A 24898-nucleotide genomic window follows, 5' to 3' on the forward strand; every position below is an offset into this window, starting at 1 on the left:
TAATTTTTCGCTGTTGTCGTTCATCAACGACAACGGTTTTTCACTATTGTCGTTCATCAACGACAACGATTTTTCACTGTTATTTTTAAGCACCCCCTTTAACAATACGACTTTTAACAATAGTTTTTTTAGAACCTACAACAATGATGAAACCATTGTTGAATCCCAAATTTCTTGTAGTGGAGAGCCAATAGGGTTGGCACCTAAGCAACCTAAAAGGCAAAGGTATAACACCGCTACTGAGTGAAGGCTTGACAGGGAGCTTGAGGAATGCAACCAGACCACTTAGGAAGTCATCAACATGAATTCAAGCGTTATAATAGATAATAATTCTAACTAGACACAAAAAATATATATCCGACAAAAATTCCTAGTAGTCAATTTCTTGAGAGCTTAGGATGAACCTATGATCGGATTTGGCCCCTAGGACTTGGAAGGAGTGGGATGCCCCACAACAATACCTTGGTCATCCGAAAAATGGTTATCAATTATAATGCAACTCAGGTTTTTGTCGATTTAGTTAGTTTTGTAAATGTACTCTTTTAAAAAGCTTTAAAATAGATGAGAATGAGGATGAAGAATCTACAACCGATGGTTATCCCCTTGTTTGAATTTTTTGAACATACAGTTCAGTTGTTATGCTAAATTAGGTTGTCTGACTCACTAGGTGAGAAGCCAAGATGGAGGACCACCATAGTCATTTCATAGTTGTGGGCACACCCTCCTGACTTTGGGTGTGCCTTCAAGGCTGTAGCCTTCTCTTATCACCAAAAGGTCAAGTTCCTTATAAGAAAGAAAATGGGAATATTAGGGGAGATTAGTAGGCCTCCCATAAGTGTTATGTATAGATTATCTAAATGGATTAGAAGAGAGTCCGGAAAAGGGCAAACCCAGCTAGCAAGGAGTAGGCGGGATGAAGTTCATTTAGTACAATGAGCAAAGCCCACTTTCATGGTGGCAAAAGGCGAATACGTTCGTCCCTAGCGCCCCCGCCAAACCGTCCCAGGGCCAACACGGAGGAAGTAAATCACGGGCGGCTACTAGCCGGGCTACTAGCCGGGCTACTAGCCTTTGGAATAGTGACTAGCACATAAGGGAGGTATTTTATCTCGACTTTGCCGAGATTTGAACCCCAGACCTCATGGTGGCAACACCTCATGTGCTAGCCACTAGACCATCCCGAAGGGACAAAAACTAAGGTAGGGTAAACTTTTTAACGTGACTGGGCCCACCGCTTCACGGCCCCATACCCCAGAAACCCCCGAAAGAATTTTTTAGGGAGCCTCAGTACCACGTATCCGATGGATAAGGAGTTAATAAGAGGGCTCGAACGCAGCACCTCAGTCAACAGTTCCCAAAATAGGGACTTAAAATTGATAAGAGGCATGCACAGGTGGGGGCTCGAACCTAGATCCTCAGTCAATGGGTAACAACGTCATAACCAGAGCATCCCTAGTTCAGTTGTTAAAAACTAAGGTAGGGTAAACTTTTTAACGTGACTGGGCCCACCGCTTCGCGGCCCCATACCTTAGAAACCCCCGAAAGGTATTTTTGGAGAGCCTCAGTACCACGTATCCGACGGATAAGGAGTTGATAAGAGGGCTCGAGTACGGCACCTCAGTCAACAGTGCCTAAAATAGGGACTTAAAATTGATAAGAGGCATGCGCAGGTGGGGGCTCGAACCTGGATCCTCAGTCAATGGGTAACAACGTCATAACCAGAGCACCCCTAGTTCAGTTGTTGCAAAGCCCACTTTCACGATTGAAGAGGAGGTGGAAGTGGTACCCCATTATTCTAGAGGAAGCAAAAAAAAAAAAGGTCAATTGAGTAGCTATGAGGTTGTTAGATCTTGAACAAAGAAAAGAGTTGATCAATTACTTTATCAAAAATTGTGATGTGTAATTGTGTGGTCACCTCAAAACTTAGTGGGGATATCGATGGAGGTTATGGAACATTATTTGTATATCTTGCCTATTGTCCACTTGGTGAAGCAAAAGAGATATCATTTCAAGTCAGAGAAGGATATGGTCATTGGAGAGGAGGCCTAGAAACTACTAGAGCTTAGATACATTTGCATAGTATACTTTACTACCCATAGGAAATTAGTAGATGTGCATGGATTTTCTTAACTTAAATAAGATATACTTGAAGAATTATTATCCTCTGTCCCACATTGATCAATTGATGGATTTTACAATGAGATATGAATTTATATCTATAATGGACGCTTACCAAGAATACCATCATATCCCTTTAGTTATGGTTGATTAGGAGAATGTTAGTTTTATTACAGTAAATGAGATGTGTTGCTACATGGTCATGCCCTTCAGACTAAAAAACGTTCGGCTCACATACCAAAGGTTAATGAATAAGGTGTTTGCTGCTTAAGTTGGGCGAAATATAGAGGTTTATGTTAATAACATCTTTGTCAAGTCAAATTAGGCTGTTAATTTGGTATCAGATTTGGAGATCTTTGCCACAGTATAAAAGTATTACATGAGACTAAACTTAGAGAAGTGTCTTTTTGGGGTTAAGAAGGATAAATTCCTAGGCTACATGGTGACGAAGCGGGCAATATATACCAACCCTGAGAAAATAGAGGTCGTGTGAAATATACAATCCCCTCGAAATGTGTGAAATCTTTAACATTTGATTAGTTGGGTCATTGGCTTCTCCTATTTCATCTCCCGATCAACAAATAAAAGCCTCCCTTTCTTTAGGATATTGAGGAAGGTTGCATGGTTCCAATGGGGCGATAAGTGTGAAGTAGCTTTTTAGGAGCTCAAGGTTTATTTAGTGCAACTCTTTATTTTATCCAAGTCAATTTTGGGGGAATGACCATGAGTATACTGAGCAACGTCAGAGGCGACAGTGAGTTCAGTGCTTGTTAGTCAAGAGGGGACCAACCCCATTTGTTACATTAGTTTAGTTACTTGCTGAAGGGTCCAAAGCTTTGTTGCACATGCTTGGAGAAGTTGACTATTGGAATGTATACTAAAAGCCTAATTTTTTGTATAAATATTTATTTAGACATAAAAATCACATTAGTCAAATATCTACATTTATGTTTAAGTGTAGTTGTCCATTTAATTTATATTGTAGATAACATGGTGTGTAGTGTCACATAGAAGATCATGTTATTAGTTCCTTATAAATTATAAATAGTATCTCACAACCAAAATGGAATGGGACAAACCATTAAAGTGGTTGTAGTTAATTTGGTATTAGTTTATCTTGACTATAAAATTGCACTAGTACACTATGTGTGTATTGAGCAGGATCATTTGAGGTAGTTCTTTTTATACTGACTTAATAAAAAAATAAAACCTCAGTTAATATGGATGTGCGTACTCTTAATCCTGATATAATAACAAGCATGTATACTTAGTATTTATTTCTTTAATTTATCAAAGGGTGAGATTTAGTTCGTTAAATCAATAGACCCGATAAGTTAAGAAATGATATTATTTATATGGTATGTTGTTGATTATAAAATGAACCTGTGTCCTAGTGATCTAGGTTGATGATGTCCCCAAGAGGAACTCATAAGGATTGTCATGTAAACCCTGCAGGTGGACTTAGTCCGACATGATAATAAGATTGAGTGGTTCTACTCTTGGAGCTAAATATTAATTAAGTGAGTTGCTAGTAACTCATTTGATTAGTGGACATTTGATATCTTAAACACATGGAGACTAACAGACTCATGATAAGAAGGAGCTCATATTGTAATATGGGATTAGTGCGGTAGTGCAATAATAACTCTTTAGTGGTATGAGTTATTATTGATGAACTTGAGTTGGGTGTTTATGGCGAACACGGGAAGCTCAAGCTCATCGGGAGACCAAAACCAATTTCTCCTCTCGGTCCCTATTGTAGCCTCTTATTTATAAAACCTTATATCTACCCAGTTCCTTACCCAAGCTTATGGGGCAGCCACATCCTTGCTTGGAGCCCAAGCAAGGGGTCGGCCAAGCCAAGCTTGGAGCTCAAGCTAGGGCCGGCCAAGCCTTGCTTGGTGCCCAAGCAAGGGGCTAGCCATATAAGAAGAGAAAAGGAGATTTTATTAAAAATAAAATTTTGATAAAAGCTTTCCTTTTATAGCCATTAATGAAGGGATTTAAAAGAGAAATTTAATTTTTAAAATTTCCTTTTATAGACATCCACATGATTTTAAAAGAGAGTTTTAAATTTTTAAAATATTTCCTTTTATAGCTTTTTACAAATGATTAAAGAAAGATTTTAATTTTGTAAAAATCTTTCCTTATTTGTAGTTATCTATAATGTTTAAAAGAGATATTTTAATTTTTGATAAAACTTTCCTTTTTTGTAACCATGATTTAAAAAGAAAAGTTTTAATTAATCTTTCCTTTTTGTAGTTGTCTATATATTTTAAAAGAGAGAGATTAATTTTAAAATTTTCCTTTATTGTCATGTACAATAGGAAATTTAAAAGGAGAGAGATTTTAATTGTTTTTAAATCTTTCCTTTTTGCTTTTGTGTGGCCGGCCATGTATTGTTTAAGGGGAAGTTTTAATTTTTTGTTTTAAAACTTTCCATTTTAGTCATTAGTAAGAATTAAAAGGAAGTTTTAATTTTATAAAACTTTTCTTTTTTGTCTTGAGCAAGGATTATAAAAGAGAGGGAGAGGAAGCCTTCATGATAAGATAACCTTAGTCTCCTCTCTTGATCCTTGTGTGGTCGGCCCTTGCTTCTTTCCTTACTCCTTGTTTTCTTTCTCTCAAGGCTGATGGCACATCAAGAAGTTCCTTTTCCTTGATGGCCGGCTACTTGGAAGAGAAGAAGAAGAGAAAGGAAGTTTCTTATTTTGGCATCCTTTGGTGGCTCGAGAGTCTTGGAGGAGAAGAAAGCTTGGGGTGGATTTCATCTTGGTAGATCGTCACACACACGACGTCCAAGAGATGGAGAGGAATACAACAGAAGATCAAGAGATTTATAAGCTACAAAGAAATGTATAACTAGTTATTTGTTTCCACATCATAACTAGTTCATGTTCTTTGTATAGATCTTGAAAAATCAAACACAAGAGACTATCGATTTTATACTATCATTTTTGTTATCGATTTTGTGTTTTGATATTATACTTCTATTGAGGTCTCTGTAGTTAAACCTAGTTTACTGTGAGAAGTTAAATATCCGATTTATTTGAAAGGCTTTGTCTAGGAAGTGGTGGATGATCCCATACCCAAGAAGACCTAGTGTCTCGCCATGTTTAACCTAGAAGTCGATCTTTGAAATAGTTATTCAATTAACTTCTGTAATATGGTTTAACTTATGAAGAATACATCGGTTAAATTTGGAGTAAAAAATGTTAAGTATCGTTTCCAATCCAAGTTTAACTTTTGAAGGACAATTTGGATTAATAATATTAAACATCGTTTGCAATCCAAATTTAACTTCAGTAGAGCACATGGGTAGCTAGGATAGTTCTATGCTTGTACAAATTTTTGTATAGAGAAGCTAGAACGGTATTCCGAGTAGCAACCAACAACGTTGGTGCTCATATTGATGACCCATCGTTTGTGTCCATACTTCCTATTCCATTATATAGTCATCCTGATGGATACTCCAATTGGGGGTGCTTTTTGACACATTCGAAATCCATAGGAAGACTCATAAAATGGGACACAAGTTAAATGAGTATGATATTAAATATCAACCATAGCAGAGTATCCGAGTGCGTGCACTAGTGGATTTCATAGTGGAAGAAGCTCATCCTAAAGAAACGGAGTTATAGTTGTGGATGAATATTTGAACAGTAAGAGAAGTGGAGTCGGGTCAAAGTTGTTTCCTCCCGGGAGATGAGATGAAGTTGGTTGGCAGCTTCACTTTCGATCCTCCAATAATGAAGTTGAGTACGAGACCTTACTAATAGGGCTTTAAGCGATGAGGAATGTAGGAGCCACACGAGTCTTAGTCCACTTAGACTTGCAATTGGTAGCTCAACAAGTGAAGGAAGCATTTGATATCAAGGATGAGAAGCTCCAAAGGCATTTAGAAGTGTATGAGCGAGCTAAGGAACACTTCCTAGAGGTAGTTATGAAGTAGGTGCCAAGAGGACTGTAGTGTGGATGAATTGACCAGGATGGTCAACTCCTTGGGAGACTAGAATGTCGGCATAGGTAGGCCGACAAGAAGGGGGGGTGAATTACTTGTAAAATAAAAATATTCCTTTCTCGATCTTTCAACATAGATTAGTAGCACAATTATAATAAATTAATTTAACAACTAAAAATAAAAGAGACGAAAGAATTACTTGGTTACAACCTAAGTGGTTGTTAATCCAAGACAAATGAAAACACTATGAAGTCTCCTTCATTGAAGGCAGAGAAGTCTCTTACACTCGTTGAACGCTCATAAATGTGCTAGGAAATGAATACAATAGTTGTTAAATATTTCCTAACTCCAAGGGTTTTTTTATAGCCCTTGGAAAATATTATCCACAGCTTGAAGGTGTCTTCAAAGTGGTCCAAGACACCTTCTATCAGATAGATTTTATCCGCCAAGGATAAAATTTTATCCTCGGATAACGGCTAGTGAAGGCGCCTTCCACAAGGTAGATCAGGCTGGTCTTCTTCGCATGGCTGATGATCTGGTTATTCGGAGTGAAGCTCACCCAAACTGAACCGACCTTCTCCTCGAGTAGGTTTCCTTCCTGGCTTCTCGTTCCTCAAACACCGTGCACGTCCTTCTCACCTATCGGTGTACTCTTCCGCAGCACCTCGTCTCTCGGATGCACGAGTTCATCGGCTCCTTGTCCATGCCATCCTTCTCGCTAGCTATGTCTTCCACTCGACTTCTTGTGTTTCTACGCTTCTACACACTTAGACACAATGATCAAATACACATGACCTAACTTAACTTAGTTGACCACATCAAAACTACCATAGAATACTTACATAGAATGCTAGAGAGGTTATTGCCCATATTAAGTTGCTCCCTCAGACAAAATGACCCTAAGAGGAAGCGTAGATAGATTGGAGAATAAATTTCTCGGCATACTTCCAAGAGGGTAGACTCCCTACCAACTCCATTCGAGCTCAACAATTATGGCATAGGACAACTCGCTTCATAAAAGTGGTAGAAGCCCTAAATAAGAATTCCTTCATTAGACCTCTTCTATAGTTTTTAGGGCAGAAGGAGGAGGGTTACGTACTTCAGAAGATACATGAAAAGTGTTGTAGTGGTCACTTGGGAGGAAGAGTCCTCACTCGAAAGACTCTATTAGTAGGCAACTTATGGCTAACCATGGAGCAAATACACACCAAATGGTAAAGATTTGTCAAACATGCCAAAGGCATCACCCTTGGCAGACTTGCCCTACTGTATGAAGGCGGTGGTCGCGACTTGCCTGCCCTACTAGTAGGGCGTAAACATTGTAAGGTCTTCCCAAATTGGGTGGAACATAGAGTAACGATCCTAAAAGAAGTTTTTGATCGTTGTTATTAGCTATTTTTTCAAATAGATGAAAGTCGAGCCTCTTGTAGGAATCACAAAGGAGGTAGCAATGAAGTTTTAGTGGCAGAATATAGTATATTGATTAGGAATCCTGTGACAGCTGATTACCACTAACTGGTGATGGTTCTAGGGTAGGAGGATACAAGTATGATGTTAAGAGTTACTAATTCAATAAGTATGCACCTATGTAGTTAAACCTTAGAGCAACAGGCAGATGAAAGTTACTAATAGGGAACGAGTTGAAAATAAAACTAGAGCATGTCGAGGGACTTAGGTAGAGAAGTTACCTAACATGTCTTGGTCCTTTCGAATGACACCTTGTACGACTACTAGCGAGACTCCGTTCAACATGGTGTATAAAGATAAGGTAATCCTCCCTACCAAATTAAATAAGAGTTGAAACCGCTCTGGTCCTGTGTAGAGAACTTGGAACCTTGTTCCGGTAGAGCATAAGGGAGCAACAACCTTTCTCAAAATGGAAAAGCATCAACATTGTATATGTTAGGCATACAAGGATGATCCCTTGATCGTTTTAAGTGGGGAACTTAGTCATTATGGAAGATCCAACCCGATGAGAGACGAATAATTTGGGCCCCAGTGGGGGTGGATTTTTTTTTTCACGTGATTAAAAAGCTCTAAATGAGTCCCTATTATCTAAGGGATGTCAGAGAAAAGTGTTAGAAACAATAGTTGAATGTAAGCCCCGCTCGAGCTTAGCGAGGGCTCATGTGCTGTATTTCTAAGTAAACATTATTTTGAAGTAAATTTCTTAAGTTGACTTGAAAGGATTTGATCCAGACTGATGAAGGGTACCTTAGTAATATATCCATCACTTTAAAATAAAAACAAAAACAAAATAAAATCATACAAACAAGGAAATCACGCGGAGGATAAAATCATGAGTTGTACATTTGAGGCCAATCTATCAATGGTTACATCTAATTTAATTGGTATGATCAGTAAATTAGGAATTTTCTCAGGACGTTCTGGTGATTAGTACATGAGATATTATCATCATGAGATTTGAGATTTAAATCTCGATAAAACTAAGATAAATATTTTTTTTTTGGAGGCTGGATCCTCTGGACCGTAAAGTACTTTACGATTTAGAGGATGAACCACTTCATTCATAGGTGAAAAATCCCATCTATCAATAACTCCTGATCCAAAAGTAGAACAGGAGTTACGGTCCAGAAGATTCCAGCTACTCTTTATATACTAGTTATTATTTTAAAAGTTAATAGCTGTCCTTGATCTCTCTTTGCCTCTTCAATGGTGGTAAAAGGTGAATACGCTCGTCCCCAGCGCCCCCGCTAATTCGTCCCAGGGCCAACACGAAGGAGGTAAATCACGGATGGCTACTAGTCGGGCTACTAGTCTTTGGAATAGTGACTAGCACATAAGGGAGGTATTTTATCTCGACTTTGCTAAGATTTAAACCCCAGACTTCATAATAATAACACCTTATACGTTAGTCATTAGATCATCTCGAGAGGACTCTCTTCGCCTCTTCAATGAATTGACGGTAGGGAGTTGGGACTATGATACAGTGATAAGATGGAGCATCCGAATTTATTATTAATTTTACGAAACCGTAATAAGATAATTAAAAAGATTTTATGGATTTATTGCCACCATGTGTCTGGCGCGGCCGCATAGCGCAAAGATACCGTGAGGGCGAAGCGACAGAAAAGCTACCATGTTGCGGCGCTCTGCTCGCCTTCGGGATCCTCTGGTCTGCAAATTGCGGACCAAAGGATGGTCCATTGATCAAGACCCTTGATTTAGATGGACCCCACCTACTTAAAGATGGGATCCATCCAAATCAATGGTCCTTATGTAGTGGATCATCTCCTGGTCCGCAATTTGCCGACAAGATCTGCTCTCCTTTTCTCCTCCCTTCCTCCCCCGTGCCACCCTAACCCTAAACCCCATCAGAAACCCTTACTCCATCCTCTCCTCCTCCTCCTCCTCCTCCCCCTCCCCCCCTTTCTCCTCTTCCTCCATCTCCGATGCTGAATTCCGCAAGTACGCCGGTTACTTCGTCCTTCTCCTCGGCTGCGGCGTCGCCACGTACTACTCTTTCCCCCTCCCGGAAGACGCCAAGCACAAAAAGGCGCAGTTCTTTCGCTATGCGCCGCTCCCGGAGGACCTCCACACCGTCTCCAACTGGAGCGGCACCCACGAGGTCCACACTCGCAACTTCCACCAGCCCGAGACTCTCGCCGACCTCGAGAACGTCGTTCGGGATGCCCACGAGAAACGGCATAGAATACGTCCTGTTGGCTCCGGCCTTTCGCCTAACGGGATCGGGCTTGCCAAGTCCGGTATGGTCAACTTGGCGCTGATGGACAAGGTGCTCGAGGTGGACCAAAAGGCGAAGCGGGTGAGGGTGCAGGCCGGGATCAGGGTGTCGCAGCTCGTGGATGCTCTCAAGGAGCATGGCCTCACGCTGCAGAATTTCGCCTCCATAAGAGAGCAGCAGATTGGGGGAATCATACAGGTTGGTCCATTTTTTGGTTCCTTTTATTTTTATTAAAGGAAAATTGAGAACCTTTTCTCACGCATTGGAGCGTCTCTTTCCACTTGAGTTTACTATTTCTTAGTCCATGACAGAAAAGGCTTCCTCCCTGATCATAATAACTGCTTTACGTTTGCCATATACTGATCAATGATCTTTACTATCCTACCGAACCATTCTCTGAATGGAATTCCTTGAACCTTATTCGTGTAGCAAGATGGGATTGACATAGAGATTCCCACATGTCTCATAGTTTGAGTGATATAAGAAAGTGTTGCATAGTAGGAGGGACTGACGTAGGTTTCAGTGTGGGATTTAAATTTTGTTTCTATCCCAACATTCACTTAACTTTCAAAACTTTATCTAAATGACTAAGACTGCTGATGCTTGTGGTGGTTTAGGAAACTTATGAAGCTAGATTGGTGTCCTTATAATATGTCGATGTGTATGACTCTTCAAAGCTCAAATGCGGATTGTCACATTCAGCCCATCTTCTTCTTCTTCTTCTTCTTCTTCTTTTTTCAAATACCAACAATGACAATAATTTACAAGTGATCACATGTTTCATTCTAAATCAACATATTATCGTCTCTGCACAATTATATAAAATTTCAAAACAATCTTCCAAAAAGTGTACTGATTTGATCCTAAGTGGAGCAGATTCAATGCAAGGAGAGTGGTGAAGAGGGTTGATAATTGGAGGGAAGAGGAAGAATACATTGCACCATTGACCACTTTGTTCAATACACAGATGCCTATACACACACACACACATATGGTGCTAAGTTATGGAAACTGAAACAAACTAAAGTACTAAACTACACCTAATAATCAACTAAGTCCTTGAGCAGGTTATTAATTCCCCAATAGTGAAAAAAACTAACTAGTTGAATTGCCAATTTAAGAAGGCTTAGCCGTTAAGTGTCTCTCTACTAACCCTAATGAGTTCAGGTTGTTGTAGCAAGAGGGAGAAGCAATTTAGAAAAAGAGAAGAGAAGATGAGAAAATGAGGATTCCACTATTGGAAGAAGAAGATAGAAGAGTTATTGATTGATTAGAAGGAGGCAGATATATGGGAAGAGAATAAAAGTTCATGGAAGAAGAAGAAGTAACAAGTTGGAAGGTCTAAGAGAACAATGGGCTAGTAGTCAATAGAAGAAGAAGAAGAAGAGAAGAGGAGGAAGAAAGTTGTAACGAGGTTGAAGGAGGTGGGAAGTAATTGCCAGGGCAAAAATCTTGGCAAGACATAACTCTTGACAAACTTCCATGGGAGGTAGGAACGAAATGGATTATGTACTTTGAACAAATATACGATTTGTTTTGGTGGAATTCATGTAGTTCTCATAAATACTACAGAGATAAGTATGCATAGTGTGGAGCAATTCTAGGAGGGATGAGCATTAGAGAAGCTCCTCACTTTGAAATCAATGAGGCAAAATCATGAGGCTGATAAGAAGGGATATTGGCCAAAGTGGACAACATTTTGATATTGTTGGTATTAGAGTGAAACCTCTCTAGTAGGTATGTGGCTTGAGAACCAAGTGAAAGCTGGTGGGTTGGACTAGCTGTGATGGTCTAATGAGGGCAGGGAGTGCTTGCTAAGGCATAGAGCTCGACAATTGCGACTCTTGGTGAACTTCTTGGCCGCTGGGGGCAGGAATAAAGTGAAACACATATCGAAGTAGAGAAAGTATGTCTAAGTCAAATATAAAATGCCTTAAATTGATTAAATATGTACTTTAAACAACAAGGTGCTTTTTGGTGGAATTGTTTTTGATCTTTGTATGAACTTTATAGTTAAGTGAGCTTGGCAAGGAGCAATTACAAGATAGATGACCATTCGGGAAACCCGTGGCCTGAAGTCAAATTATATCATGGAACAAAACTATGAAGCCGATAGTATGGGATATCGGTCAGACAATGACTTCATGTTGCTGAGTATGTAATTTTAATAATAATTATCACAACCAAAAGAATTCTCTTTCTATGGTTCAGATGATGCATGTGGTCAGACAATTCCATCGTTATAATCTCTATAATGTGTCAACTCATACATAACAGCTTAAGCTGTATTTGCATTCACATGATTCAACCTAAAGTTTAACACCAGTACAAACATATAACAACAGTAATAATAAAACAATTGAACATTCAAATAATCATATACCAGATATAACTTGGTTAAAGTACACATTGACAACTGAAAATAACGATTAACAAATATACCAACTAATGGAGAAAGAAATATATAAAAAAAAAGTAAAACAAAGGATTTCTTGGTGAGGAACAAAACTCCTATGATCCCTGCAGCAACAACTTGTCTTATGGCGATGCTAACTTGTCCTGATTCTACACCAAAAGTTCTCACCTTTGGCTTGAGGCAAGACAAGTAAGACGTTAACTAGTGAATTAACCGGTCAGATCATATAACAATATTTATAAAGCAGTATGGTTAGCAGGAAAAAGATAAGCAACAAGAAAAAACATCTGCAACGAGGTATTATTATCACTTTAACTACAATTACGCTTTATTTTTAAGTAAATTTGAGATTAATGGACCTGTGGGTTGTCTTCCTCCACTCTAAAGCATTAGAGAAGTACACTGTGCACGTCTAATATGGGCACAACTATTATAGTCCAACAGCCTGCACACTATCGATCACCGATAAGTGTATGGGTTGTTGAGATATAACAGTCGTAGCTGTGTTGATCTCACTTAGTTGATGCATTATGCTTGCTTTTCAATTGTGAAAGTGTACTATAAACACTTTAAGTTTGGTGTATGATTATTTGAGCATTCAGTTGTATTGCTAATTTATTGTTATATGCTGTATTGATGTTCAACTTTTGGTTGAGTGATGTGAATAATTTATATTGTTATGCAACCTGGATCGGGTGAGCCCCATCTCATCCATGGGAAGGGAGTCATTTGGGTCGTGATAATGTAGGGGTGGTAGAAAAAATGGGGAAAAGAGAACAGATTTGAGAAGAATAAGGAGAAAAGTGTGGATCACCAGGGGAGAAAAGGAGTAATTGAAGGAAAGGGATAAGTGCATGGCTAGTGCTCCAAGTTGTGTGAGGTGGTAGAAACAATTGATGCTTTTATTCTTGGTATATAAGAAAATGGTGAAACCTAATTCCCTATTTAGTTGATTTTTAATTATCTGAACCATCTTTGGATTAGGGTGAATCAAGGTTCAAAATTTTGAGCTGTGTTGAAGATTCAATCTTTGACTAAAACATACTATTTCAATATCATGCCGATATTTCGATGTATGACGCCGATAATGAATTAGAGTTGAAGAAGGAAGGAGATGAATCATATGAAGGAGACATTATCTTTGTCGAGCACATAAATTCAATACAATTCAACATAGATAATGTTTTCTTCTTTTGCTTCATCTTCTTCCTCCTTCAAAGTTCAACCTCTAATTATCACCAACACCATACATCGGAGTGTTGGCATGATATTAGAACAATATCTTTCTTTTGACTGAAAGTACGACATGATTTGGGATTTTGAACCTTGATGCCGAATGGTATAGAGTTTCGGTGATTTACCGGAATGAAACATTTCGACCATTTTGTCCGGCTTGGTACGAGATTTCAAACCATGGTATGAACTCATGCTTGTTTTGGTTGTATTTGTTATCTTGAGTTCAGACAAAAATATATTATTTCTTATTTGATTGTTTAAAGATCTCAGAAATTATTTGACTCATCTCCAAGTTGGAGCTCATGATACTGAATTTGTGTTTACTCATTCTTGTTTCGGATGTACTCTATTTGCCATATTGAGTGCTATATCCTAAATTTAAGCTTCATTTTTCATATTATATTCTGTCAAATATCTATATTATTTCTTCTTCTTTAATCATTATAAGATCTCTCACATTTATTTACCACATCTCCAGGTTGGAGCTCATGGTACTGGTGCACGTTTGCCACCAATTGATGAGCAGGTCGTCAGCATGAAGCTGGTGACTCCTGCGAAGGGAACAATAGAAGTCTCGAAAGAGAAAGATCCTGAACTGTTCTATCTTGCTCGCTGTGGCCTTGGGGGCCTTGGTGTAGTTGCAGAAGTCACCCTTCAGTGTGTGGAACGACATGAATTGGTAGAACACACATTTGTTTCTAATGCCAGTGAGATAAGGAAAAATCACAAGTAATGAAATCTGATTGTTGTGGGCTTTTCAAAGCATCATTTACCTTTTGCTATTAGTCTTTACGTCCTTAAAAAATAAAACTATAGTAAATGCTGTGTTGTTAATATCCAGGAAGTGGCTGACCGAAAACAAGCATATAAAGTATCTTTGGATTCCATATACAGATGCCGTTGTTGTTGTGCAGTGTAATCCTCTTTCCAAGTGGAGAAACCCAAAGCATAAGCCAAAGTACGGGAAGGATGAAGCGTTGAGGCAAATTCATGCTCTCTACCATGATTCACTGGAAAAGTACAGGTAGATGCATTACTTGATCTTTTTTTCTTCACTTTGATCATTTGTTACTTGTGAGAAGTTTTTCTATCTAATCATTTAAGCAAGCAAGTGATTCATGAAAGACTGACTTTTGTGGGTTTCCTTCATCTAAATTCTTGAGTTCCTTGTCCTGGTCTTATTCTCAATGAACTGTTTTATTCTTGTATATTTATTTTGATACATAGATTATTGCAGTTCTGGAAATGCTGCTGCTGAACAAGATATCGATCAACTATCATTCACAGAGTTGAGGGATAAACTTCTTGCTCTTGATCCTCTCAATATAGGTCATGTCATAAAAGTCAATCAGGCAGAAGCTGATTACTGGAGGAAGTCTGAAGGATACCGTGTAGGTTGGAGTGATGAAATATTGGGATTTGATTGTGGTGGACAGCAATGGGTCTCTGAAACCTGTTTCCCAGCTGGTACTCTGAAAAGTCCTAGCATGAAGGATTTGGACTTTATAGAAGAACTGAAGAAGCTCATAGAAGAGGAAGAGGTGCCAGCACCTGCTCCCATTGAGCAACGTTGGACTGCTTCCAGTAAGAGTCTGATGAGCCCAGCATCATCCACCGGCGATGAAGATATATTTTCTTGGGTAATTCAGAATTGTCATATCCAATTTCATCAATATTTAGTTATTCAATGATATATCATTTCCACCTCATGTATAGTTTTCTTTGCTTTCTTATATTTGTTTTCCTAAAATGGAAACCATTTGAAGTTGGCAGTGCAAAAGCATATTCTTTTAGTAGGTAGTGGTTATGTGGTCTATTTTGGTTTTCTTGCTATTGTTTTACAGTTCTCTGATTTTGTGTGCACCTAGTTATGTCCTCTCTGTTTTCTTAGGTTGGCATAATCATGTACCTGCCGACAACAGATCCTCGCCAAAGGAAGGACATAACTGATGAGTTCTTCAGTTACAGACATTTGACACAAACTAGCTTGTGGGATAAATATTCTGCTTATGAACATTGGGCTAAAATTGAGGTAATAAATGGTGGTTGAATGTTTTTATTCTTTTATTCTACTACTTGCTTGTTGAAATATTGGTAATTATTATGTTTTTGTTTGGAGTAGCAGCTAGTTTCTTGTTGTGAGAGTCCTCTCTAATAGATATGTTTCACTAGGAATGTCTAAGGTTGTACGTATGGCGTGTCGAGTCGAGCTTAACTGTGTTCAGCTAGTGGACCTAAACTTAGGTACCAGCCTATGGTCAACAGTCAAATATGAGATCAAGTTGTTGAGAAGCTTAGTGGTGGATTGCAAAGCCAAGTATTTAACTAAGTTCCTAATACCTTTGCTAAGGATTCTGGCCGAGCATTTCCCCATCACTTCAAAAGTTGTTTCCTTTATATATATGCTAGGTGGTGATGGCCCAGTTCTGATTTCTGAGGAGCTCATCGATGGTGATGACTAGATGAGTAGTTTTGGAGGTAGTGCTTGCTGTCACTAATGATGAAGTTTGTCATTCGCTAGGTGTCATTGAGGTGGCACATTGGCTGGATCTCCTCGTCAGCATTGTCAGAGTAGTTGCATGACTCTCTACCTCGCCTTCCCTCTTAGTGGTGTCCCCACTATCACGCGCTAGTCCCACCACCTCTCCACTGACAGTTCCCTGGCAAGTCCTCAGAAGGAAAAGGTAGTGTCTCCTCCTCACCCTCTCCTTTGTATCCTCTCTTCCTTAGTCAAGTTAGAAGATATTTCACTCTTCAGGGTTAGGAAAGAGGATAAATAGAGGCAAAGACAGAGGAAATCATGGAGGGGGAGGAGTTCATGTAGAAGGGCGTCAATGTTGTAAAGGACACTGTGGTGGAGAAGGAGATACAAGTGGTGGAGGGGATCATGGAATTTGTAAGCCTTGACAGCATTAGGGACTTGCTCCAGGCCGACGTTGTCATTGAAGTTGAGACTATTGGGGTTCTTGTCGAATCTCGTCACAATGGCGAATCATGGTTGTCTTTATGTTAATTATCAAGGAGATTGATGGGGTAGTTTGCCAACGATGTGATGTAGCAAAGTCAACATAGGTGGCGGATGCTCTTGCATTTCTATGAAGGTAGCAATGAAGGAGAGAATGGGGTTGTGTGCCACATGACGAATGAAGAAAATGCAACATGTCATTTTTAGCTGACATAAGGTGGTGGGTTATTTGGGATTAACAAAAATATATATTTTAAAAATTATAAACTATCCTATGTAATATGAGATTCTTTCCAATTTAAAGCATTTTAAACTAACACGATTTATCTATATTATTTAATAATAGACTTTCTTTACTTTTTAGCTGACATAAGGTGGTGGGTTATTTGGGATTAATAAAAATATACATTTTAAAAATTATAAACTATTCTATTTAATATGAAATTCTTTCCAATTTAAAGCATTTTAAACTAATTAAAGTACTTTAAACCAGCACGATTCATTAGATAATTAGGATGACTTAAGTGAAATAATCAATTATTAAAGTATTATACAGCTTGACGTATAAAAGTAAATCATTGTGTTGATAGACTAAGCATAAAATCATTGGAACTTTAGAAAAGATACTGCTCTGATGTAATCTAATTACTCAAAATATAATATCTATCTAATTTATTAAATTTTTTTTATTAGTAAATGTAAATTCATTAATATGGCATACACATCTTATTAGGTGTAACTAATACTGTTACAATTCAACACCCCTTAAAGATAGCCAGTGGCTTGTCAACACTACATCAATTAGTTATGTTCCTTTTATGACCTCTTCTACTATCTATTGTTCAAACATTATTTGAACATCAGAATATAATACAAATAGTATCTTGTAAATTTGCACTTTAATTGTATATATGATGTAGATAGGAGGTGTATACACATCTTCAAACATCATTTTATTGTGTACGCTCTATAGTTGATACACTGTGCAAGCTAATGCCACGTTCTTCTCTTGGTTTCGTCATGCTGTCCCTTGGGTTTCTTTCTGCAGCTACTTTAGTGAACTGCTCAAGGTTGTCATTCCACATGTGATGCTCATCCAATCTCTAATACGCTCTCATACAAATCTGCTGGTCTCACATTAGAAAAACAAGTGCTCCAAAGTTTCCATTTTTGTGTTGCAAAACTCATAGAGACCGATTGTCTCTTGAAAAGTGATACAGTCCCGAGTGAGAAGTCTGCCCTTTGCTCCTAATCACAATATGAATGAATACTTCACTTCAGCAGTATCCAAGACCTCCAAATCACCTCCATGCCAATTATCCTGTCCCAAATTGTGGCTATCTGCTTGAACAATAGACAGTCCCCCTTTTTATGTTTCCATTTTCACACTGATTATCCCCTGAGGTATATATCATGAACCCATTGTATCCATAAAGAGTCCTTAGCTAGCACGTATATTCTATAAAAGCTTCATGATAAGAGCTTGATTCCAACTCCTAGTATTCCTTAAATCCAACCACCCTTCCGTCTTTGGAGAGCACATATCCTTCCATGCTACAAGTGCCTTCTTAGATCCCATAAGAACATTGCATAGTCGATGTCTATAATCGTTGTTGGAACTGGAAATATAGCCAACTAGTAGCATTCCACACCTTGCAAAACAGATCGAATCATCTCTCCTCTAGCTGCATATGACAAAGATTTACTTGTTCAAGCATTTATATATGTGACAATCTTATATGTTAAAGGTGCATAATGCACTACCTTAAGCTTGGTTGTAGCTAGAGGAATACCTAAATATCTAAAAGGCATTGTACCCCTTCGGATGTTTGTATGTCCTCCAGTTCCGGTACTATGATTAGCAGGTCTTTAGCAAAAGCTAGGTGCATAATCCTCAAACTTTTACATTTGGAATGATATTTGAACTCTGAATCCTTTGTCCATACTCTCACCAATCTAGAAAAGTAGTTTAGGCATAGGACAAATAGCATAGGGGATAAAGGGTCACCCTGTCATAGATCTCTCTGGCCTTGGATGTAACCATGCAAGCTTTCATTGATCTTAACTGAGTAGGTGTAGCCACACATTCCATCACCCAATCATCAAATTTTCCATCCAATCTAACACTTTGTAGAACAACACGTAGGAACTCCCAACTAATTGTGTCATATGCTCTCCTCAAATCTACTTTTATCATGCATTTCAATGATATGTGCTCCTTGCAGTATTGTCTCAGCAATTCCTCTGCTAGATGAATGATATCTACGATAGTTCTCCCTCTTATAAACCAACTTATGCAGATTCAATAATAGAATTTAATATTTTTCATATTTTTTTTGCCCTCATGAGTATGGTGCAGTTGTAAAGCACTCAAGGGAACAAAGAATTGAACCAGGCTTCAAATCCCAAATGGGATGAATATCTTGGAGGTCAGCCTCTGAATGTGCATAAGTTGTGCTCTGGATTTACCCGGTAGGTGAAATAGGGGGTAAGGTTGTCTACCTCCAATTAGTCGAGCAAAGCTCGGACACCTAGATTATTAAAAAAACAGAGTATAATATTGTGGCTAGTCTAGTCTGTTGGCAGTAACTTAGTAAATTTTAGTATTATGGAGAAGCTAGTTGAATGATGATCATATGAAAGAGGTCAGTTCTTTTTTATATCTCATTACTCATAAATAAGTATAATTCTTTTTTATAATTAATCTTGATAATTATTCTTTATAATTATGTTGAATCCAGAGGGCAAGATCACTTTCAATGACAATGTCACAGTGAGACGTGTGCTATGTATGTCAACAATTGTAGTTGCAATTGTAGTTGAACAAAGACCCTAGGCAAAGGTCTTCGCTACTGTGAGTGATGTCACTTCCAAATTAGAATATACAATGATGACTGATGTAGGTTAGGTGTGAGTTCTTCCGCAAATTGATAATTTGCAAACATAAAGGGAAAACAAAAAACAAAATCGAGTGGCTAGATCAAGTGGACAGGTATAATATTGGGTAATGACTCTCACCATATATAAGTTTGTGAACCAATGAAGTTATTACATATTTCGTCAACCTAGTATTCCATAAGAGACGACAAAACACAATTGCTTGTCATTTTTCTGAGAAAAAGTGAAATCTAACAAGAGTATATATTTTGTTAGCTCTAGTAATTAATTAGTAAATTTGCTGCTTAAGTTCTTAAGAAGTCCAATTGAGTACATATATAGCAATTTGAGATTTTATTGTTTGCTTTGAGTCAACTACACTGTGATTGTAAAGGACCTACTAGTAAGTGTACAAATGTATAAGGGGTTTAGTTGTAGATATTATTATAGAAGAGACTAACCTAAGTTTTAATTTTTTTTATTCCCTCGCTAATTTACAGAGATTAATGGAATAACAGAATCACGAAGTTAAAAATGGGGGACATTTTATGTGCTATTGGACTAAATTTGATTTTATCAATATCAATGAAACCAACCAGATTTAATGATTTAATCAATGGATTTAATTGGGTCAGCAAACTAGTGTAAATTTCAGAAAGTTAGGACATTGCTAATTGTTAGCAGTAAATAAGATGGGAATTGTAGAGAAGCTTTTCAAAATTGAAGAAATATATTAGCAACATTGTTCTTGTCTTTGGTACGTCTAAAAGATCATTAATTTTGTGTCCTAACAAATAATGAAATACTATTCTTTAAGAGCACGTTCATGTGGCATGTGGTAGAAGAGTTGAGCATTGCCTCGGTGCATTTCTTAACTGTTTAAGCTTCATTCACGGAGATTAAATGTTCAAAATCATAATAATCAAAAGTCCAAATGGCACAAAATACAAAAACAGTAATGCACTAGCCAAGGTTAGAAATTTCGAATTGTCCTGAAGTTTGTTTTAGGCTTTAACAAGAATGATTCTGTTTTGGTATCATATTGGTATTCCAACTTATGGTGCTGGTGGACAATTGGATGGAGGAAGGAGATGAAAAAGAAGTATAAGAAGTGAACATATCTATATATTCCTAACTCTGATATGGAATGTAATTTTTATCATTGTATTGCATAATAAAAGATATAAAAACTACATTGTCAAATGGTGTTGAATGTTAGTATAGCACGATGCTCATTGGCACTTGTGCCGAGTAGTTTCAAGTTTTAGTAATTTATGAGAATAACGTGATATCACAAACCATGGCACTAACAACATTCATTATGATTGTAAACCAATGGCATCGTTATGGTCAGCTTTGGTATAATGGCTTATATAATAGATATAAGCGAGAAAGATGACTGTGTCACTACAATCCTTGTGTTTGAACTCCTACTCTCAGCCCTAGACCTTTTTTCTGGTCTTAGTAATTTATACATGAAAACTCTGTTCCATCTATAGAAAACTTCAATAACTGAGGAACCCTTTCTGCAGGTTCCCAAGAAGAAGGAAGAGCTTGCAGAACTTCAAGCAAGATTGCGGAAGCGTTTTCCAGTCGACATGTATAACAAAGCACGCAGGGAGTTAGATCCGAAGAGAATCCTTTCAAACGCATTTCTGGGGAAGATTTTCCCCTCAACGGAGACTTCCGTTTCAGCTTGAGTCAGGAAAGCTTGCTTCTCTTCTCTCGTTTAGTTACCAACAATTTGCATTATTGTTTTGCAAATATTTTGGTTATAAATAATGTTTATTCCACCCATTTTATTCCCCAATTTTTTTTTTAAGTGGGTGAATCGAATTCTCGCGTTTAATATTAGAAACGTAGTGTTGCATGAGACTCCTATTCAAACTGTGCTTGTGCAGAATAAACATATTTGGATTGATAATTTCCAATCTGCTACTTGTTTATTGTTATCCCATTGAGTCTTTACCCATACAGAAAGAAATCAGATTTTTTTTTTCATGTAATCCAAGTTGGCATCATAGTTAAGATTTTTTATATATACTGTTCTGATATATTACTCGATCTCCATGCTGACTCTCCTTCGTGGCAAAAGATGAATACATTCGCCTTCTATGTCCTCGTCAGTTCGTCCTAGGCCAACATGGAGAAGGTAAATCATAGAAGGTTACTAATTTTTAGAATAGTGATTAGCACATGAGGAAGGTATTTGAGTATGTGGGATGCGAATGCTGAGATATATATATATATGAGTAATGATGCTCACAGCGACTTCTCTCAGCGAATTCACAGCGCGACTTATGTGGCAGCTGATGTGGCCAAGTCCAAATCAGATTAAAAATCGCAGACTTGGCTCTACTCCTCCTCCTCCTCCGTTTTTGCGTTTCTTCCTCGCGTCAAGACCTAAGGCACACGACTCCCTCCACCGGCGGCGGTTTTTCGCGACCTCTCCTCCTCCGTGTCCTAACGAGTAATACTCCTCCGTTTTTTCGCGACCTCTCCTCTGTGCCCTACCTCTACTCCTCCTCCTCCTCCCTTTTTTCTCCTCCATCAGCGATCGTGCCCTAACTCTACTCTTCCTCCTCCTCCTCCGTTTTGTCGCGAACTCTACGCCTCCTCCTCCTCCTCTGTTTTTTCGCGACCCCTCCTTCCCTTCCCCTAACTCTACTCCTCAACATCCTCCTCCTCCTGTGCTTTAACGCGACCCCTCCTCCCCGTGCCCTAACTCTACTCCTCAACATCCTCCTCCTCCTGTGCTTTAACGCGACCCCTCCTCCCCTGCCCTAACTCAGTTTTGTGGTGGTGTGTGAAATCAGCCGTTCGAGACAGGCTGGAGATCTGGTGCTAGATTAAAGTACCTCATGAATTTATCTATTATCTTCGTTTATTGGGTGTATACTTAAGCATCTTGATAGTTTCCTTTATGTATACTACTGATAGATTATATATCGAACATAACCAGTAGCTAATCTTGTGATTTGTTTTCTTTCACAGGGTGCCAACTGTCAAGGGCAAGGAGCTTGACCTTCATTGTCTTTTTGTTGAGGTAACATCCCGATGAGGCATTGAAAAGGTAAAGCGATATTGAAATTTTTGGTCAAGAATTTAAAACTTTATACTGCGTTCTGGTTAACTGATTATTGTTTGCTTGACACTAACAAGCACCATATCATTTCTGTGATGTTCTCTGGAAACTCATAAGAATAGTTGATAAATTACCTGAAGGATATAGAACTGAAATCCTTGTTTAATATATTATGATTAAATTAGACATTAAAAGGGTATATTGAGAGTGAATGATCACTCTCGAGTTTTTGACTAGAATGTATCCACAAGTGTAGGTAAGCCTTGGCCTGCAAATAGAAATGTTGTTTCCATGATTAAATATTTTTTAACATGTAAGTACTCTACAATTTCGTGTCAAGGACCATGAGCCCAGTTTTGATTTAAACTGTATTATCATTAATAAGGATGTTATCCCAATTTGCCATTCAACCAATGGGAATAATATAGAATGAGAGGTTGAAAAACTTTGCAGTTTCTTGCTTGTGAACAATTGTAGTAATAAAATACCTCGCAATTGGATATTTAAGTTGGGTCTTAGTTTTCGATATGATAGTTCTGTTGGCTTCATGAGCCTATTTTAGTTTGACAGATTCACATAACAGAATGAACTACTCTTTCTTTTGTTTTCACATGCTGGCATTGCATTTAAAATTGATGTTAATGACAATATTTCTTCTCTTTATTGAGAGTTTTTTTGTTAAATTTATTTATTTTTAATCTAAGTGAAGGAAATTTGATTATTAGGTTGTTATTCTATGGCATCCTCAAGTTATAGCAGCATCGACAATACAAGATTTGAACCTGTACCATGTAGGGACTGCGGGCGAAGAACATTTGTGTGTATTTCTAGATCAACCAAGAATCCTGGAAGATACTATTACAAATGTGAGCAACATGGATGGCAAAAGTGGGTGACGGCTGATACTAGTTCATCAGGCAAAATTGAGTTAGAGCACAATGCTTCTTATGGACATAATCCGGAAGATACTATTACAAATGTGAGCAACATGGATGGCAAAAGTGGGTGACGGCTGATACTAGTTCATCAGGCAAAATTGAGTTAGAGCACAATGCTTCTCATGGACATAATCCGGGAATAATAAATGTACCAAAATTTATTTGGATATTAGTAATGGTTAACTTGATTCTCTTAGCCGTAATCCTGATTGAGTTGTTAGTTCATCTAGTAAGTTAGTATTAAGTAGTGTTGGTGTTGTAATGTAACTAGCTTAATATTTGTATTTCTAGACATGCTTGTTAGTTTATATCGTTAACTACTTTTGAATCTTGAATCATGTTGGTGTTGTAATTGTGTTAGGATAAATAGTGTTGAGTATTGTTGGATGATGAGAAACATTTTTGTTATATATTATTTTGTTAATTAATTCATCTTGTTAATTAGTATGTTTAACGGCAGATTTAATTGCTGCTGCGTTAACGTTGCGACAGCAGATGTTGGTGCATTACAAAATGTAGCATCATCGGTAGAGGACGAAGATAAAATGAAGTTACTCAAATTTACAAAATTATTATTGCCATACAGAAATAGAAATTTGACTTTCATTTAAGAAACAAAATATTGAGAAAGAATCAGCTGAAACTACTTACGGTCCAAAACCTGGCCCTGAATACCAGTGGACAATATCCCACAAGTTTGTCCTTGAAAACCCCCTGGAACCTTCCTCTTCAGTATTTTTTTTCTTTTTGCAAAAGCTACAGAAAGGTCCAAAATGATTGTGTTGTGAATGCAAAACCATCAAGAAGTCTGGATTGTTGCTATCAAAGGAATGTGTGGATTCAAAATTATACGCTGAAACCAAGCTGCTTATGAACTCATCCCTTAGCGAGTGAGACAGGTAGACTGCAAGAGGGTGGTACAAGAGTATTACGTGGTTAAGAGAATTTGACAGTCTGAGATACGCAAGTAGGGTGTGCCTGAACTGCACAAATAATGGCAGAGCAGAAGATGAGTTCCGAGTTGATGGCATCCCTGAAGTAATCGTCAGTGATATCACAAGCCAAATCCATCTCTTTAGTTCCACCGTGTAGTTATTGACAATTTTTCAATGATAATATAACTGGTATCTTGAGAATAAGCAAATCTTTCTATTTTAACATCACGCAGAATAGAAAGGTCTTATCATCAAATATTAACTAACATTGATCATAAGCGCAAGATGCTAACCAGTACTTTTTCCCATTTAAACCATGAACGTAATGAACTAAGGCAACAGTAGGATTTCAACGAAATAATCATGCAAAAGCATTGCCTTAACAGAAGTTGCTTGATAAGAATCCTACAATTGCCAATAAATATTAGTTTTATCGTTATCCACTTCCATCTGGTACTCCAAGATCACTATCCTGCACGCCGTTTGAGGTTGCATCTGTATCCATTGAGCTTGAGGCCTCAGGATGACTAAATATCCAATCTGTAGCTTTCTCTATGTTCCCTCCCTATGGGAATGGACAAGTTGGAGCTTGTAAAACAACTATATAAGCAAGCATAACAGTAAATTTGGAAATTGTAAATCAAATTACAGTCAAATAAGA

General features: G+C 38.0%; 1 protein-coding gene across 3 annotated transcripts; it reads left to right on the plus strand.

The window, feature by feature from the left end:
* Window positions 1-9670: 9670 nt before the first annotated feature.
* Window positions 9671-23685, plus strand: LOC121992252 (L-galactono-1,4-lactone dehydrogenase 1, mitochondrial-like). 3 transcript variants are annotated; one of them, XM_042546488.1, is made up of 8 exons: window positions 9671-9983; window positions 13916-14166; window positions 14279-14461; window positions 14675-15077; window positions 15329-15469; window positions 20812-22133; window positions 22274-22352; window positions 23090-23685. In XM_042546488.1, exons 1-6 carry the CDS (start codon window positions 9810-9812, stop codon window positions 20977-20979), a joined length of 1320 nt encoding a protein of 439 aa, XP_042402422.1. In that variant the 5' UTR covers window positions 9671-9809; the 3' UTR covers window positions 20980-22133; window positions 22274-22352; window positions 23090-23685. The 3 variants fall into 3 exon arrangements, with proteins under 3 accessions (XP_042402422.1, XP_042402423.1, XP_042402424.1); XM_042546489.1 differs by having other exon boundaries at window positions 20812-21749; window positions 23090-23683; XM_042546490.1 differs by having other exon boundaries at window positions 20812-20984; window positions 23090-23677.
* Window positions 23686-24898: the final 1213 nt, after the last annotated feature.

The sequence above is a fragment of the Zingiber officinale genome, chromosome 6B (assembly GCF_018446385.1).
Source record: "Zingiber officinale cultivar Zhangliang chromosome 6B, Zo_v1.1, whole genome shotgun sequence".
NCBI classification, from domain to species: Eukaryota; Viridiplantae; Streptophyta; class Magnoliopsida; order Zingiberales; family Zingiberaceae; genus Zingiber; species Zingiber officinale.

What these genes read in the sequence shown, in the direction of transcription:
- LOC121992252 (XM_042546488.1), top strand. Translation starts at nt 9,810, where the DNA reads ATGGTCAACTTGGCGCTGATGGACAAGGTGCTCGAGGTGGACCAAAAG. An exon ending in AGATTGGGGGAATCATACAG is followed by an intron (nt 9,984 to 13,915) that starts GTTGGTCCATTT and finishes CCACATCTCCAG; the next exon opens with GTTGGAGCTCATGGTACTGG. An exon ending in GATTCACTGGAAAAGTACAG is followed by an intron (nt 14,462 to 14,674) that starts GTAGATGCATTA and finishes AGATTATTGCAG; the next exon opens with TTCTGGAAATGCTGCTGCTG.